This window comes from Chelmon rostratus, chromosome 20 (assembly GCF_017976325.1).
Source record: "Chelmon rostratus isolate fCheRos1 chromosome 20, fCheRos1.pri, whole genome shotgun sequence".
NCBI lineage: Eukaryota > Metazoa > Chordata > Actinopteri > Chaetodontiformes > Chaetodontidae > Chelmon > Chelmon rostratus.
Window position 1 is genome coordinate 409,347 of NC_055677.1, and position 17,559 is coordinate 426,905.

The following is a 17,559-nucleotide window of genomic DNA, read 5'->3' on the forward strand; positions in this document are numbered from 1 at the left end:
TATGGTGGAGTATAGTCATATAGTGGAGTATAGTATATAGTGGAGTATAGTCGTATATAGTGGAGTATAGTCATATAGTGGAGTATAGTATGTAGTGGAGTAGAGTATATAGTGGAGTATAGTTGTATATAGTGGAGTATAGTCATATAGTGGAGTATAGTCACATAGTGGAGTATAGTATATAGTGAAGTATAGTTGTATATAGTGGAGTATAGTCATATAGTGGAGTAGAGTATAAAGTGGAGTATAGTCATATATAGTGGAGTATAGTCATATAGTGGACTATAGTATATAGTATGTAGTGGAGTATAGTTGTATATAGTGGAGTATAGTCGCATATAGTGGAGTATTGTCGTATATAGTGGAGTATAGTCATATATAGTGGAGTAGAGTATATAGTGCAGTATTGTCGTATATAGTGGAGTATAGTCGTATATAGTGGAGTATTGTCGTGTATAGTGGAGTATAGTATATAGTGGAGTAGAGCATACAGTGGAGTATTGTCGTATATAGTGGAGTGCTGTAGTATATAGTGGAGTATAGTCATATAGTGGAGTAGAGTATATAGTGGAGTATAGTCGTATATAGTGGAGTATAGTCATATAGTGGAGTAGAGTATATAGTGGAGTATAGTCATATAGTGGAGTATAGTATATAGTGGAGTATATAGTATGTAGTGGAGTAGAATATATAGTGGAGTATAGTTGTATAAAGTGGAGTATAGTTGTATAAAGTGGAGTATAGTCGTATATAGTGGAGTATAGTTGTATATAGTGGAGTATAGTCGTATATAGTGGAGTATAGTCATATAGTGGAGTAGAGCATACAGTGGAGTATTGTCGTATATAGTGGAGTATAGTCGTATATAGTGGAGTAGAGCATACAGTGGAGTATAGTCGTATATAGTAGAGTATAGTTGTATATAGTGGAGTATAGTCGTATATAGTGGAGTATTGTCGTATATAGTGGAGTAGAGCATACAGTGCAGTATTGTGGTATATAGTGGAGTATAGTCGTATATAGTGGAGTAGAGCATACGGTGGAGTATAGTCGTATATAGTGGAGTATAGTTGTATATAGTGGAGTAGAGCATACAGTGAAGTATTGTCGTATATAGTGGAGTGTTGTCGTATATAGTGGAGTATAGTCGTATATAGTGGAGTAGAGCATACAGTGAAGTATTGTCTATATAGTGGAGTGTTGTCGTATATAGTGGAGTATAGTCGTATATAGTGGAGTATAGTTGTATATAGTGGAGTATAGTCGTATATAGTGGAGTATTGTCGTATATAGTGGAGTAGAGCATACAGTGCAGTATTGTGGTATATAGTGGAGTATAGTCGTATATAGTGGAGTAGAGCATACGGTGGAGTATAGTCGTATATAGTGGAGTATAGTCGTATATAGTGGAGTAGAGCATACAGTGAAGTATTGTCGTATATAGTGGAGTGTTGTCGTATATAGTGGAGTATAGTCGTATATAGTGGAGTATAGTCATAGAGTGGAGTAGAGCATACAGTGAAGTATTGTCGTATATAGTGGAGTATAGTCGTACATAAATGAGTTGGTTTTGACCTTTTAGGTCATAGAAGACATGACCTTTGACCTTTGAGGTTCTTGGTAGTTTCAAGAGGTAGCATTAGCATTAGCTTTGGCATTAGTGTCTGAAACAAGCTGAAGAGAGACTCCCCTGACACACACACACACACACACACACACGCAGAGTCAGAGTAGAGATGCTGCCAGCAGTCATTAGTTAGTCCTTCGATTCTTTTCTCTTTTTATTTTTGCCTCCTTTTGTTCCTCGCTGTCAATCATGTGGAGCTGCGTGTGTGTGTGTTTGTGTGTGTGTGTGTGTGTGTGTGTGTCAGAGAGACACTCATCTCTCAGTTTGATGGATGTCTGGAGCAGTTAGACTGCTGTCTGTCCACACACACACAAACACACACACACGCTCACACACACACACACAAACACACACACACACACGCTCACACACACGCACACACACACACACACACACACACACACACACAGTCCTCAGGCATTTTAATGAGCGACCCAGGAAACCTGCTGTGGAACCGTCATCACACTCAACAGACAGACAGACAGATAGACAGATAGACAGATAGATAGATAGATAGATAGATAGATAGATAGATAGATAGATAGATTGATTGATCCACAATGGGACACAAAATGATCACCAACAGACAAAAACAACTACAAAGACACACATACAGCTACACAAGAGACACAAGAAAGCAGCCACAGAGAAACAGACACACACTGACTGAAATATGGAGTAAAATATGGAGTTGAGTGTGAAGTAAAATATGGAGTGGAGTATGGAGTAAAATATGGAGTGGAGTATGGAGTAAAATATGGAGTGGAGTCGGAGTGGAGTATGGAGTGGAAGAGAGAATTTCAGCTCCAAACAGACGTTTTCCATCTGCTTGTAAAACACAAAAAAAACTGCCAAAAGTATGAGAAGCAGCTGTGAAGCTGAAACTGTGAGCCTGACTTCAGTCCAGGTGATGTGTGAACATGAGACCGTCCTCATTGCCACAGGGTTCATTCAGGGTGTCTGATCTGACGGGTTTCATGGATTCTGTCGCGAGCACAGAGATAAACACAGAACAGTCGCAGTACTTTTACTCTGTTTAAATGCAGTAAAAAAACAACTATCAGTGTGTGTTAGACACCTCCAGCTTCTCTCAGAGCCTCTTCTTCATAATTGGACTTAATCATCTGCTCTGGCCATGAAGCTAGCGCCTGTGTGTTCAGGGAGAGACCAGGAAATCAAACACATCCTCTGCATTATTCATGAAGTCATTCACTGAGTTTCATCACTCTGGATCCCGTCTCCTTTTAAACCAACTCTGTCTTTTTGTCTTCTCAGAGTTTTTTCGAGGGACAGTCCGCTCCGTGGGATTCAGCCAAAAAGGACGAGAACCGCATGAAGAATCGCTATGGAAACATCATCGCCTGTATGTACCCGAGCGTTATTCATCATCTGAGTGCGAGCGGCTGTTATAGACTGATGTCAGCCTGTTTCAGGGTGAATGCCAGGCTCACTGGCACTGCGGAAGCCTCATTCAGAGAGGCAGAACAAACATCATCCATAATGCTATTAATAAATAACTCTCATATGTGAGGCTGGGGGAACACTACGCATTATCCACCATGTTGCAGCGTCACGACTGAGCCAGTGACCAGTCTGCGAGGGGCGTGCCAGTGTGCTGGTTTTTCTCCAGACCACGTAGCTCTAGATTTTCGTAGATTTGCCCTGGGTTGTTTGGTTCAGGATGTGCACTTCAGCAGGAAACAGTTCAGCACGCCTTGTGAACGTAATGCTGTCAAACAACGCCGAAGACGAAGAAGAGTTGAGTTTTTTCACTCTCTCGTGTGTACTCTCTGTACACACAGAGGACCTTGAAGCGTCCATGAATGGACTTAAAGGATAACTTTCGTTTTTTACAACCTGGACCTTATTTGTAGCATTGAATACAACCATTTACTCCCCCAGACAACTTTGGTGGCATTTGGAGTCGTTTTGAAGAAATTAGCCCCAGAGGAGCGGCGCGTATATCCGTATAATGCGAGTACTCGGGGCATCCATGCGCAGCCTCTATATAACACATAATCTGCAGAAACTCGTTCATATTCCAATATTTTGTTCTGATATGCTGGTGCGATTCCCCTCTGAGCCCGTGGTGGCATGTTATCAACATCCGGCGTCTCTAGACAACTACCTCTGACGTGGATGACGTCATTTTCGAGCGCCGTGCGCTGCTAGCAGTCAGCCACAACACGGCTAGTTGAGCTGTAGTTCGCGACTGTTATTTTTCACAAAACGGATGAATATTTTTCCGACTCTGAGGTGGTGGACGATGACTTTGTTTACGATGGACGTCCTCACCGTTTTGAGCCGGAGTACACGGACAAGGAGCTCGTTGAAAGGAGGACGCGGAGGCAGAGAGAGGAACAGCTGGCCAAACAACAACAAACGGCTGCGCGTCCACGAGTAGACGGTAACTGGTGGTGTTCTTGTGGACGATGTTCATCGATGACAACAAGAACACCACCAGTTGGATGCTACAAATAAAGTCCAGGTTGTAAAAAACGAAAGTTATCCTTTAATGTCCAACGACAGAACTTCCGACAAGACAGTTTCAGCACCGAGATTGTTGCTGTCTTTAGATGGAACAGGACTCAGAACATGTTTTGGGTCTTGACTTGGGATCTTTCTGTCTCCTCGTGTCAGGATCCTCTAACTGGACCTCACATTAGAAACGACAGCCGGTCCGATGTACGTGTAGGTGTAGCCTCAGTGTTAAAGATACAGTTTATCTACAGTGAGCGCTCCGTCTCTGCTTCGTCTTCGGTTGAATGTGAGTTTCAGAGTTCAACATTACGTTTCATTTTCACACTGAAGGATGTGAGGTGTGAAACACGTCCACCGTGTGCTGTGTTTTAATGTACAACAGCAGACAGACAGTGAAGCATCGTTTTCAGATCTTTGGGAAACAGAAATTTAAGAGCCAGAGATGAATCTCTACGGTTTGTGCTGTAGGATGTGTTGCCATGACAACAGCTGCTGATATCCAGGTTTGAAGGACTTAAGAATCCAGACTTGTGTCAAATTGTCACCAGTCGCGTGGAGCTAACTCGAGGATGAAGAACGGGACCCAGAAGTCAGCTGCTCTTGATCTCAGGCTGTCAGACAGCGAGCTCGCAGCTGATGGCGCCCGTTTGTTGTCGGGTTTTTACCATCGGGCAGATCTCACGTCAGGTCTGATCATCACAGCTCCGGGCCTCGGAAACACATCATGTTACCGCTGCAGCTAATGTGCTAACGTCCCAGAAAGTTAGTGTTGACAGCTGCTCAGTTTCAGCTGCTGGCTAACATCAGCACACACACACACACACACACACACTTTAGCCCTGTGGTGGGCTAATTATGCTAATGAGGTGTGATAGAGGCTGCTGTGAGCTACGGTGGCCTGCAGGGACACACTTCATACTCACACCAGCCAGTCACACACACACACACACACCTGTCTGTGTGACCAGCATGTGTGTTCAGACGGCAGCGAGCGACGGCAGCGACAGCCCGTCAGCTGCAGGCGTCGCAACCGTTTCTTTTCTTTTTCTATTTTAGATCTGACTTCACACAGAAAACTAATCAATCGATCAAAAAGGCACCGTTTCCACGCAGTAATGATGAAAGATGATTGATGAATTCATACTGTGCCTTTCTGCAGGACGTTGTAATGGATGAGGAAACTATTTCCACTAGAAACCAAGAAAACACAATTTAAACGGGAGTTGATGTTCTTTCAAATCTTTCTGAGACTAATCTGATAGAAAATTTGTGGCAGTGAGGCTCAGCCAATCAGCTCAGAGCTGAGGGATTACATGTATAGTCAGCATATAAAACTGGTCAATAACAGATTTTAGTGTTGTTATAAGCAGATCTAATAATGTAATTAATGTGATGTGGACAGAAGTGAAGGCTGCTGTGAGACGGACAGCGGACACTTTTCATCAGCGTCAGTCTGTCCAACCAACATTTATCTTCAGAGAGCGCTGACTGCAGGTCTGTGTCCTGATTCTGAATCAGACAGCATCAAAAACCTCGATCAGTTCATGTTAACTGACTGATGGAAACCCATCGTCTGTCCAATGAAGTCATTTAGAAAAGAAGAGGACACACACACACACACACCAACACACACACACACAGAGACACACACACACACAGAGACACGCATGCACGCACACACACACACACACAGAGCACACACACACACAGACACACACACACACAGAGCACACAGACACACACACACACAGAGCACACACACACACAGAGAGACACACACACACACGCACGCACGCACACACACACACACAGAGCACACACACATACACACACAGAGACACACACACACACGCACGCACACACACACACAAACACACAAAGCACACACACAGACACACACAGACACACACACACACACACACACACAGAGACACACACACACACACAGAGCACACACACACAGACACACACAGACACAGACACACACACACTCACACACACACACAGAGCACACACACACACTCACTCTCACACACACACACATACACAGATAAACACACACACACACACACTCTCAGACTCACACACACACACACACACACACACACACAGAGACACACACACACACACAGAGCACACACACACACAGACACACACAGATTCAAGATTCAAGATTCAAGAGTCTTTATTGTCATTGCACATGTCAATGAAATTTTCGTTGCAACCCCCATGTTAGATGGTAAGAAAGATAAGACTAGAAAGAGTGAATAAAATTAAGATAACTACAATAAAATAAAATAAACCAACATGCAATAAAAAAAATATTCGTGAAGCAATTAAAAATATAACAGAATGAAAATATACTTAACAATAAAATATACTAAACAATAAACAATAAAATATGGAAGTGAAATGTGCAAACAGAATAAAATATACAAGCAGAATAAAATATAAAATATACACAGTGAAATGTTCCGACAGAATAAAATATGCCAATGGAACTGAAATGTGCTGATATACTAAAATGTATATAATTATAGTATATGTGTGTACATAAAAGTCAAGTACACAGAAGGTGCAGGTGGAGGTAGAGGTGTAGGTGTAGGTGTAGGTGTAAAGTGCGGTGTGCAGTGGTTCACAGTTCACACAGTCTCTCACTGCAGTGGGGGGCTGCTGGGGGTGACAGCTCTAACAGCTCTGGGGAAGAATCTGTCCCTCAGTCTGTTAGTGGTGGTGCGGATGTTCCTGTACCGCTTTCCTGATGGAAGCGGTACAAACAGTCTGTGGCCCGGGTGGCTGGGGTCCGTGGCGATGGATCTCGCCCTCTTTCTGACCCGACCTTCATATATAGAGTCTAGGTCAGGGAGGGGGCAGCCCACGATGCCCTGTGCAGTTTTAACCACCCGTGCCAGTTGTTTCCTCTCCTGTGCCGTGCAGCTGCCGTACCACACTGTCACACTGAGGCAGAGGATGCTTTCAATTGTGGCCCTGTAGAAGTTAACGAGCAACCGAGAGGAGAGTCCAGCCCGTTTCAGCTTCCTGAGGAAGAAGAGCCTTTGTTGTGCCTTCTTCACCAGGCGGGAGGTGTTCATGGACCAGGAGAGGTCAGATGTGATGTGGAGGCCCAGGAACCTGATGTTGTCCACACGCTCCACCACTTCTCCGTCCATGAGGAGGGGGGCGTGATCCGTCTTCCTGGACCTCCTGAAATCCACAATGACCTCCTTGGTTTTTCCTGTGTTCAGCACCAGGTTGTTGGCTGAACACCACTGGGTGAGCTGGTGTATCTCCTCTCTGTAGTGGGTCTCGTTGTTATCTGAGATGAGACCCACTACTGTAGTGTCGTCCACAAACTTCACGACTGTGTTGGTGGGGTGGATGGCAGCACAGTCGTGAGTAAACAGGGTGAAGAGGGCCGGGCTGAGCACACAACCCTGTGGCGTGCCCGTGCTGAGGACCAGAGGGGATGATGTGATGTTCCCTATTCTCACCACCTGAGGCCTGTTGGTGAGAAAGTCTCTGATCCAGTGGCACAGAGACGCAGGCAGACCCACCGTGTGTAGCTTCAGCGCCAGCTTGTCTGGGATGACGGTGTTAAAAGCTGAGCTAAAGTCTACAAATAGCATCCTGACGTATCCAAATAGCATCCTCTGTGGACCGATTCCCTCTGTAAGCAAACTGAAGGCTGTCTAGGTCCGAGGGGATGAAGTCTCTGATGTACCTGAGAATAATCCGCTCAAAGCACTTCATGATTACCGGGGTCAGTGCAACAGGCCGGTAGTCATTCAGGCAGGTGATGGATGTCTTCTTCGGTACCGGAATGATGGTGGAGGACTTGAGGCACTCAGGAACCGTGGACAGCTGCAGGGACAGGTTGAAAATGTCCAGGAACACTCCTGCTAGCTGGTCAGCGCATGTCCTCAAAGTCTTGCCTGACACCTTATCCGGTCCTGCAGCTCTGCGGGTGTTGATCCTCCTCAGGGTGGATGACACCTGGTGCTGCTGCAGGACGAGGGGCTGGTGCTGCTCCTCCAGCCGGGGTAGGTGTGTGACTTCTCTGCTGCCTGATGTGTCGAAGCGGGCAAAGAAGCTGTTCAAGGTGTCAGGCAGGGCGGGGTCGTGGCTGGTGAGCTGTGTGTTCGGCTTGTAGTCCGTTATGGTTCTGATGCCTCTCCACATGCTCTGTGGGTTGTTGTTCTTGAAGTGATCTTCAATTTTGTTTTTGTACTGGAGCTTGGCCTGCTTGATTCCTTTCTTCAGCTCTGCTCGAGCCCTGCTATAAGCCAGCCTGTCTCCAGATCTGTAGGCAGTATCCCGGGCTTTCAGCAGGGACCGCACTGTGCTGTCCAGCCATGGTTTCTGGTTGGGAAACACTGTGATGGTCTTAACAGGGAGGACAGCATCAGTGCAGAACTGAACATAAGACAATACAGATGATGTGTACTCCTCAAGGTCTGCCTCTTCTCTGAACACAGTCCAGTCTGTCAGTTCGAAGCAGTCCTGAAGTGCAGAGGAGGCCTCCTCAGTCCATATCTGTACTGTCCTGGTGGTCGGCTTTGTTCTGCAGGCCAGAGGCTTGTAGGCAGGAATGAGTTTCACGGAGATGTGGTCTGACATGCCCAGGTGTGGAGCTGCTACAGCCTTGTAAGCAGCAGGGATGTTGCAGTAAACTTGATCCAAAATGTTACTGTCTCTGGTAGGAAACTTTATGTACTTATGAAATTTGGGAAACACCGCCTTCAGTTCAACGTGATTAAAGTCCCCCGCCACAATCACGGCCGCCTCCGGGTTGTCGTTCATCTGCCCGCTGATCAGGCAGTACAGCTCCTCTAATGCTAACTTAGCATTAGCCCGCGGTGGGATGTAAGCGGCCACAATAACAATAGACGAGAGTTCTCTAACCAGCTTGAACGGTCGGCATTTCACCACCAGGTATTCCAAATCAGGAGAGCAGAAGGTGCTGACGGTGCGTGTGGCTGTACACCAGGCATTGTGTACATACAGCGCCAAGCCTCCGCCTCTGCTCTTACCTGAAGCTGCAGTCCTGTCCGCCCGGAACAGAGAGCGGCCCGCTATCTCCACCGCTGCGTCCGGGATGTTGTCGTCCAGCCAGGTCTCTGTGACAACGGTAACACAGCTGTCCATCCGGCGAGAGACTATCCTTAGACGGACCTCGTCGATTTTGTTGGTGAGAGACCTGGCGTTGGTGAGGAAGAGACTGGGGAGAGCCGGTCTGTGAGGGTTAGCTTGTAGCCTAGCACGCACGCCGGCTCTCTTGCCACGCTTTTGTTTACGGTGCCTCCTCCGTCTCCTTGGCAGCAGTGGGGGGATGGTGGTGGGCTCTGGGGTCCGTAGCACTTTCCGGTGGAATAAAGTCCAGTTTAGGGCGTGTGTGAAGTCCGAACTGTACTCCAAAGTTCCACAGTTCAGACCTGCTGTACTGTGTCAGAGCTTCCAGAAGAGAAGTAAAAGTGGAAACGAGTAAAAACAAACAAACAAAAACGTAAACACGGGAGCTACGAGCCGCTGCGTCTGCACGCGCCGCCATCTTGGAAAGCACACACACACACACTCACACACTTCGTCTCAGTGTTTTACAGATTCAGTTTGTTTATATATTTTAGTTGAACGATGTAATGAAGTGGTTATTAATTTCTTATTAGATCATTTATTCAGCAGAAGATAATTAGTGATTATGTTCCGCTTCACCATGACGACAGGCAGACAAATCATCACTCTGTGTGTGTGTGTGTGTTTGTGTGTGTGTGTGTGTGTGTGTGTTTGTGTGTGTCCTAGATGACCACTCGCGTGTGCGTCTGCAACCTCAGGACGGAGAGAGCGGCTCCGACTACATCAACGCCAACTATGTCGACGTGAGTAACACACACACACACTCACACACACACTTTTTTTTTCCTTTAAAGGTCGGTCTGAAACGTCCTGGTGGACTGTTTCCATGACAACGGTCGTCATCAGTCATCGTTGGTTGGTGTTGACTCTGTAAACAAGCGTACAGAGGAAATGTCTGCTGAAAGTCACGGTGTGTGTGATGCTCTGCCTCACTTTGTGGGGACATTTCTACTTTGTGGGGACATTTCTACTTTGTGGGGACTTTTCTACTTTGTGGGGACTTTTCTACTTTGTGAGGACATTTCTACTTTGTGGGGACATTTCTACTTTGTGAGGACATTTCTACTTTGTGAGGACATTTCTACTTTGTGAGGACTTTTCTACTTTGTGGGGACATTTCTGGATTTATTCTGATCTCACGACATTATTGAAAGTGAACAATGACTCAGCTCCGCTCCAGAACCTCATCGGTTCTTCCTCGGCCCACCAAGTTTCATGAAACGGGGCCTTTCAGCAGGATTACACACATCCTGTCAAACAAACCTGAAAACATCGCGTCCTCAGTGGACGGACGAACTCCAGTCGTGATGAGAAAACACATCTGATGGACATGAAACAGTTTACCGGCTTTGATCAAATTTAAATTTTTAAAATCCAAACGTTTTGAGACGTGGTTTAAAAGAAGCCGCTGATTGGGTGAGGACAAACTAAGACCTCACGTCAAACATCTGAAGAGCCAAAGGCAGAGCCGGACTGAGGACAGAGACCAGACACAGCTGCATGCTCGATGGACAAACTTTACTGCTGCAGCTGAATCCGGTCTCGACTGGAGGACTGGTGCTGACGTTGGATCCTGGACTGTGAGTAATAATCACAGTCCAGGATCCAGGTCCGGGATTCCTGCTCAGGGTACGGCGAGGCGATCCTGGTATCAAAGTTCACCAAAGCTGAACTCACTCGAAGCAAAGATGCAAATTAGCTCACGTGCTACTCTAATTCTGTGTAGCTAAACGAGTCCAGTACGGTTTAACGACCTCGATTCTCTTTTCTGTTGCCTCTCTTCTCGTCTCTCAGGGCTACCACAGACCCAACCACTACATCGCCACCCAAGGTAAGACAAGGACAGCACACATTTCCAATACAGACAAATAGAACTGTGTTCTGTGGGCTCAGCATTAGCATACTGTAGTCTAGCTTAGCTTAGCTTCTTCTGTTGTAGCTGCTAAAAGTGTGTGTGCTGCCCACAGTGGTCGATGCACATCGAGTAAAGAATATTTTTACAGCCCAAAGTTACAGATTTGTCTGAAGATGTCAGGAAGGTGTGGATCTAAGGGGGAACTATGGGTTGAACCCAGATGAAGACACTCGGGGCGGGGGGGGGCAGATTCAAATAAAACACATTTATTAAACACATAGAAAAACCAACAAAAATTAAAAACTCAGGGAACTGTGATTAAAGACACACAAGGGGAAAAGGGTTCACACAGAGAACGAAGACAACACCAGGAAACACTGAGTGAACACAAACAGACAGAACGGATCAGGAGAAAAGACCAAGACGACTCTCAGTGTATGAAATAAAGAACAGAAAACGCTCCCGAAGGAGGAAGAACAAACGGCTAACAAAGACCTTAAGAACCAAACTAACAGAACAACAGAAACAAAAATCGCTCCTGAAAACTCAGGAAAATAAAACTAAGAAATAAAACTAAACCAAAGAACCATCGAACAAAGAACTGAAAAACGGCTAGAACTAGTGATACTATAGAAATAACAAGAAAACAAAGACTCACAGGGAACACGGCACGGACATGAACACAGCACGGACATGGACAAAGATAACACAACGAAACACTCAAGATTCTCAATCAGCAAGGGGACACAGACAACGACCCGAAAAAGACTGGGGGGGGGGGGCACAGACTTATATACACAAGGAGGGATCACTAATGACACACAGGTGAAACACATCACAAGGACGGGAAACACAGGAAGTAAAGTAAACAAAGAAACATAACCTGAACCTTCAAAATAAAACAGGACGTGACAAAACCAGACAAAGACAACACACAAGAGGAAACTTAACAAAAAAACGGCGTCATGACAGAAGATACGACACCGTCTGTCCTCAGGGCCTCGACTCAGAAGAATAATCTTTAACACAATAAATAGATTAGGGTCAGAAAATACAAATATTCACCTTTTGCAGGATCGACTCAATTTGAGTGTGATGAGTCAAATGTGAACACGCAGACATGAAACACAGATTTTTAAATGCTGGGTGATTGAAATTTTCCACGGATATCATCTCTGATTATAAACATTCACAAATCTGCTCAGAAATAATGAAAAAAGACTCTTGACAAGCATCATGATTTGAAGTTTTCTTCAGTATCACAGTGATCCAGCTATAGCTGGATCAGAACTCTGTTGTGACACCTGCAGTTACCGCCACTGACCACAGGTGTCACCAAATCACCCATGAATGAAACTTGGAGGATTATAATCTTTTAACTTTTTATCTGAAAGTTAAGTTTGAAATGTGACTTCCAGATATGTGCAGACACTTTGATAACACACACACACACACACACACACACACATACACACACACACACACACTACATGCTCACAGACTGACGTGCTCACACAAACACTGCGGTGTGTTGAATTTGAATGAATTTCTACCTGGATTGCTGTTTGTGTGTTTTTGTGTGTGTGTGAGTGTGTGTGTGCGCGTGTGTGTGCGTGTGTGTGTGTGTGTGTGCGCAGGCAGATTCTTTCTGTAAAACACTTGAGGACAGGGATGGATTAGCATGAACTAATTAGCTCGTCAAAACACAGACTGTCAACAGTGATTAAAAACATTTTCTTCTGTGCGTTTGTGTGTTGTGTGTGTGTGTGTGTGTGTGTGTGTGTACGTGCGCTTGATTTGAATTAATTAAAAGAGTCATTATAATTCATGTACAGCTCTGGTGTCGCCTGCTGATCCGCTGTCTAATATGAAGTTTACTCTGTGTGTGTGTGTGTGTTTGCGTTGTGTGCGTATTGTGTGCATGTGCATGGGTATTGTGTGTGTGTGTGTGTGTGTGTGTGTGTGTGTGTGTGTGCTTTTGTTTTTGTGTGTTTCAGGTCCGATGCAGGAGACTGTGTATGATTTCTGGCGGATGGTTTGGCAGGAGAATACCGCCGCCATCGTCATGGTAACCAACCTGGTGGAGGTTGGGCGGGTGAGTCCACACACACACACACACACACACACACTCACAAGCTGATTGTTGTGGCCATCTGGTTCCTTTTTCCTCTTTGATTAAGTTTGGGACTCCATTTCCCAGAGTGCATCTGTCACATCTCTGCTTACTCTTTGTTTATCTCTATTGTAGAAAAGTTTCTTCCTGTAAAAAATCTGAATCACTCTCACGTGCAGCTGTTTGTCTGTAACTGCAAACACAAACAAAGGAACGTCACAACGTCACAGCTTTCTGTGTGTATGAAATTACACACAGTATTTGAATATTATAAACACACAAAACTAAACTCAAACAGAGCCGAGATCAGTAATGTACAAGCTAATCTATATCAGACATTTACATGTAAATGCAAATAATTTCTCAAGTTTTCATACATAACCACAACTTAGGAATGTATATCACACTTTGTGTGTCACAGTTTCACACATGGACCTTATTGCAACTTTACATACAAACGTAAATGCAAAGGCAGCAGAGCATGTGTCACAAATTAGTCCATATTGGATAAAAAGCTGATTTATTTACGTAAATAGATATGTAGCTGAACCTCAGTGACAGTATAGAGAGTATAGGGTTAGGGTTAGAGTATATATCATATCTTCTACGTTGTAACTTTCAGTTTCTATATAACCAGAATTCAAAGAGTGGATGTCACAAACCTTCGTACATACGTAACTGCAGGAGCTCCATGAAATACTCTGATCCCAAGTCTTTACATTGTAATGACTCCACGATCTTTCCTGTAGCACCACCCGCAGGACAAACCACACGTTTTTTTAGTTTTATCACTGTTAAAGAGTAGATAAATCATGATAAACGCTGCGGCTGTTCCACTGTTTCATTCCTTCCTTACATACACTAAGACCTGGAAAAGGTTGCTGACATACAACCACACAATGTGGGAAATCTCGTCTTGAATCGACTGCTGCACTGTGAGAAATGAGGTCAGCGTGATGACTTTGAAGACAAACAGAGAAATGTTCGGAGCTCAGGTAGCTTCACGCAGCCGAGCCGAGCTCAAACCTCAGCGATGCAGAACAGCTGAACGCTTCTCATGTGAGGCGGATAAAACCCAACTCTTTTTCCTTGTGAAATTGAAGGATTTAACCTGAGATCAGACACACACCTGCAGGCATGCTCCCTGTCCCAGCTCTCATTACCCAGAAGGCACCAGGGATCTGTTCCCCCTCTCCAGGAGAGCCGCAGAGGGGGATTCTGGGATAGATCATGCTGATTATCTCCCTGTGTCTTTCTCTGCCGTAGCTTGATTTGCTCTCTCTCACAACCACCCCCACCCTGTTCACCTATTTGGTTTCCATGGCGACAGTGTGATTAGCTCTGCAGTAATTAGTTGTTAATGGAGGGGGGGGGGGCGGAGCCTCTAATGAGATTTTAATATCATCTGTTGTTTCTGTTTAATTAATGAGTCCATTTATTTCTGCCTGAGTTTAATGTGACTGAATAAACAACAGTGTGTGTGTGTGTGTGTGTGTGTGTGTGTCTGTGTGTGCGTGTGTGTGTGTGTCTGTGTGTGCGTGTGCAGGTGAAGTGTTGTAAGTACTGGCCAGACGATACAGAGATCTACGGCGACATGAAGGTGACGCTGATCGAGACTCAGCTGCTGTCAGAGTATGTGATCCGCACCTTCGCTGTGGAGAAGGTACGACACGTACACACACACACACGTACACACACACGTTACAACACACTCACACACACACACACAGTGCAACACACACACACACACAGTGTAACACACACACACACACGCACACACACACACACACACACAGTGTAACACACACACACACACACACACACTCACACACACAGTGCAACACTGGGGCCATTATTAATTATGTCCTCCAAACAGGCTTCAACACAAATGCTGCCTTCATTCACTCATTGATTCCAGTTGCTGTTCTCAATGAAACTCAACAGTTCCTGCAGGTTTTTCACAGCCAGGGATTATTTCCTTTCAGCTACTGGAAGGCTTTTAATGTGAAAGATCTGCAGGAAATGACAGGCTTCATTTACAGCAATGACAAACAAAAAGTAAAGTCGAGCCAACTGGAATTAAACAGTGAATGAAAACAGATGAATCACAAGTTTAACCCCAACTGTCAGATCACACATCCCGTGAGGTCAGTTTGAGATCACGTGCTTAATTGGCCGATCGATCAACAGTTTGACTCGGAACGTCAGAATTTTTGGTCGTCCGTCTGCTGAACAGGCAGAAACCTCGAGCAGAACCAGGCTCAGGGTGGCGGCCGTCTGCCTCGACCGGATGGGTTGACAGAGAGAGAGGAAGGAGAGCGTGCAGTAGCACAGTGTGAGTTCCACAGAGAGATAACGTAGTGATGAGAAGAACTGTAGCCGTGGGGTTGAGTAGGAACAGATCCAGACTCTGCTCCTCCGGAGGCAGCGATACCTGCAGAAAGTGACAGGAGAGAGCACAAAACGAAGATGTCGAGGCAGTAACATGCATGAATGGGACATGAAAGTGTACAGATGGAGAGGAAGAGGAGGGGAGGGTAGCACAGTGCATCATGGGAAGTCCCCCAGCAATCTGAGCCTATAGCAGCATAACTAGTGGCTGGTCCAAGGCAAGCCTGAGCCAGCCCTAAAGCCTGAGCCAGCCCTAAAGCCTGAGCCAGCCCTAAAGCCTGAGCCAGCCCTCACTGTAGGATTTACCAAAGAGGAGAGCCAACTCTTAAACACAGAGAGGGTTTCTGCCTCCTGGTGTTGAAGATATTCTTCTTGTAGATTTGAGAGTTTCAAGTTCTCTGAAGAATTACAAACACGGTGCGATGAATCAGATCTCTTTCACTTCATGCCACACAGTGTTCACCTTATATAGTGACCAAACACAGAACAACAGCAGCTGATTGATGAAGACTGGCCAGGCACTTCCTCAATCAAACATCTGTTCAGTGTTGTTATTGGTGAAAACTGTCATAATTTCACACACTGGATCGGGACTGGAAGATGGCTCCACAGGACAGGAACTCCAGTTCTGCTTTTAGAGACTTTAGGAACCATAAGTCAGCCTGCACTCTAGGAACGCAGTGTTCTAGTCGGGTACTCTTCAAAAAATAATTCAAGGCTTTTTGGTGAGAAGAAGATTTTACATTTTACAGGGAGCCAGTGCAGAGAAGCTAACAGCGATCAACAAAACAACCAAGTTAAAGTCAGTCAATAAAAACAGTGTAGCTGTTAAATCTGCGTTATTACATTAAGATGAATTTATTAAGACAACAGGTGAACATGGAGGGGACTTTGAGTCTGTATCCACAAACCTTAACTGTAGTTTTCAGTCAACATCAGATACAATAATGCAGAATCTCTTTGTTTGGCAGAGGGGTGTGGCAGAGATCAGGGAGATCCGTCAGTTTCATTTCACCGGTTGGCCCGATCACGGTGTGCCGCTTCATGCCACCGGTCTACTGGGCTTCATCCGCCGCGTCAAAGCCAAAACGCCACCAACCGCTGGCCCCACAGTGGTCCACTGCAGGTACACACAATTTAATAAGAATTACTGATACATATTGAAGCTATATTACTGCTTTATCAATACGCTGTTTTTATTAAAATAAATGATCTTTTTAATCTGAGAATATGGCAGGTGTTCTGCTTAAAGTATACATCTTTCAGTAGAGAACGTGTGTGTGTGTGTGTGTGTGTGTGTCAGTGCGGGGGCGGGTCGTACAGGTTGTTTCATAGTGATTGACATCATGCTGGACATGGCAGAGAGAGAGGGCGTGGTCGACATCTACAACTGCGTCAGAGAACTAAGAGCACGAAGGGTTAACATGGTCCAAACTGAGGTACGCATACGCAAACACACGCATAAACTGCATGAGACAAACTCTGCATGAGACATGGACTCTGCATGAGACATGGACCCTGCATGAGACAAACTCTGCATGAGACATAAACTCTGCATGAGACAAACTCTGCATGAGACATGGACTCTGCATGAGACGTAGACTCTGCATGAGACAAACTCTGCATGAGACATAAACTCTGCATGAGACATGGACTCTGCATGAGACGTAGACTCTGCATGAGACATGGACTCTGCATGAGACATAGACTCTGCATGAGACGTAGACTCTGCATGAGACATAAACTCTGCATGAGACATGGACTCTGCATGAGACATAGACTCTGAATGAGACGTAGACTCTGCATGAGACATGGACTCTGCATGAGACATAAACTCTGCATGAGACATAGACTCTGCATGAGACGTAGACTCTGCATGAGACATAAACTCTGCATGAGACATGGACTCTGCATGAGACATAAACTCTGCATGAGACATAGACTCTGCATGAGACGTGGACT

The 17,559-nt window shown here is 45.3% G+C and overlaps 1 protein-coding gene across 7 annotated transcripts in view; it reads left to right on the forward strand.

Annotated features, from left to right (window-relative positions):
* LOC121624140 (receptor-type tyrosine-protein phosphatase mu-like) overlaps window positions 1-17,559 on the forward strand; it is a 130,410-nt gene that overhangs the window by 102,687 nt on the left and 10,164 nt on the right. For all 7 annotated transcript variants that reach the window (XM_041961760.1, XM_041961761.1, XM_041961762.1 and 4 more), the window contains 7 exons: window positions 2,903-2,990; window positions 9,905-9,981; window positions 11,033-11,069; window positions 13,091-13,188; window positions 14,753-14,869; window positions 16,569-16,723; window positions 16,901-17,036. In XM_041961760.1, the coding sequence (XP_041817694.1) occupies window positions 2,903-2,990; window positions 9,905-9,981; window positions 11,033-11,069; window positions 13,091-13,188; window positions 14,753-14,869; window positions 16,569-16,723; window positions 16,901-17,036 (708 nt within the window). The remainder of the gene's footprint in view (window positions 1-2,902; window positions 2,991-9,904; window positions 9,982-11,032; window positions 11,070-13,090; window positions 13,189-14,752; window positions 14,870-16,568; window positions 16,724-16,900; window positions 17,037-17,559) is intronic.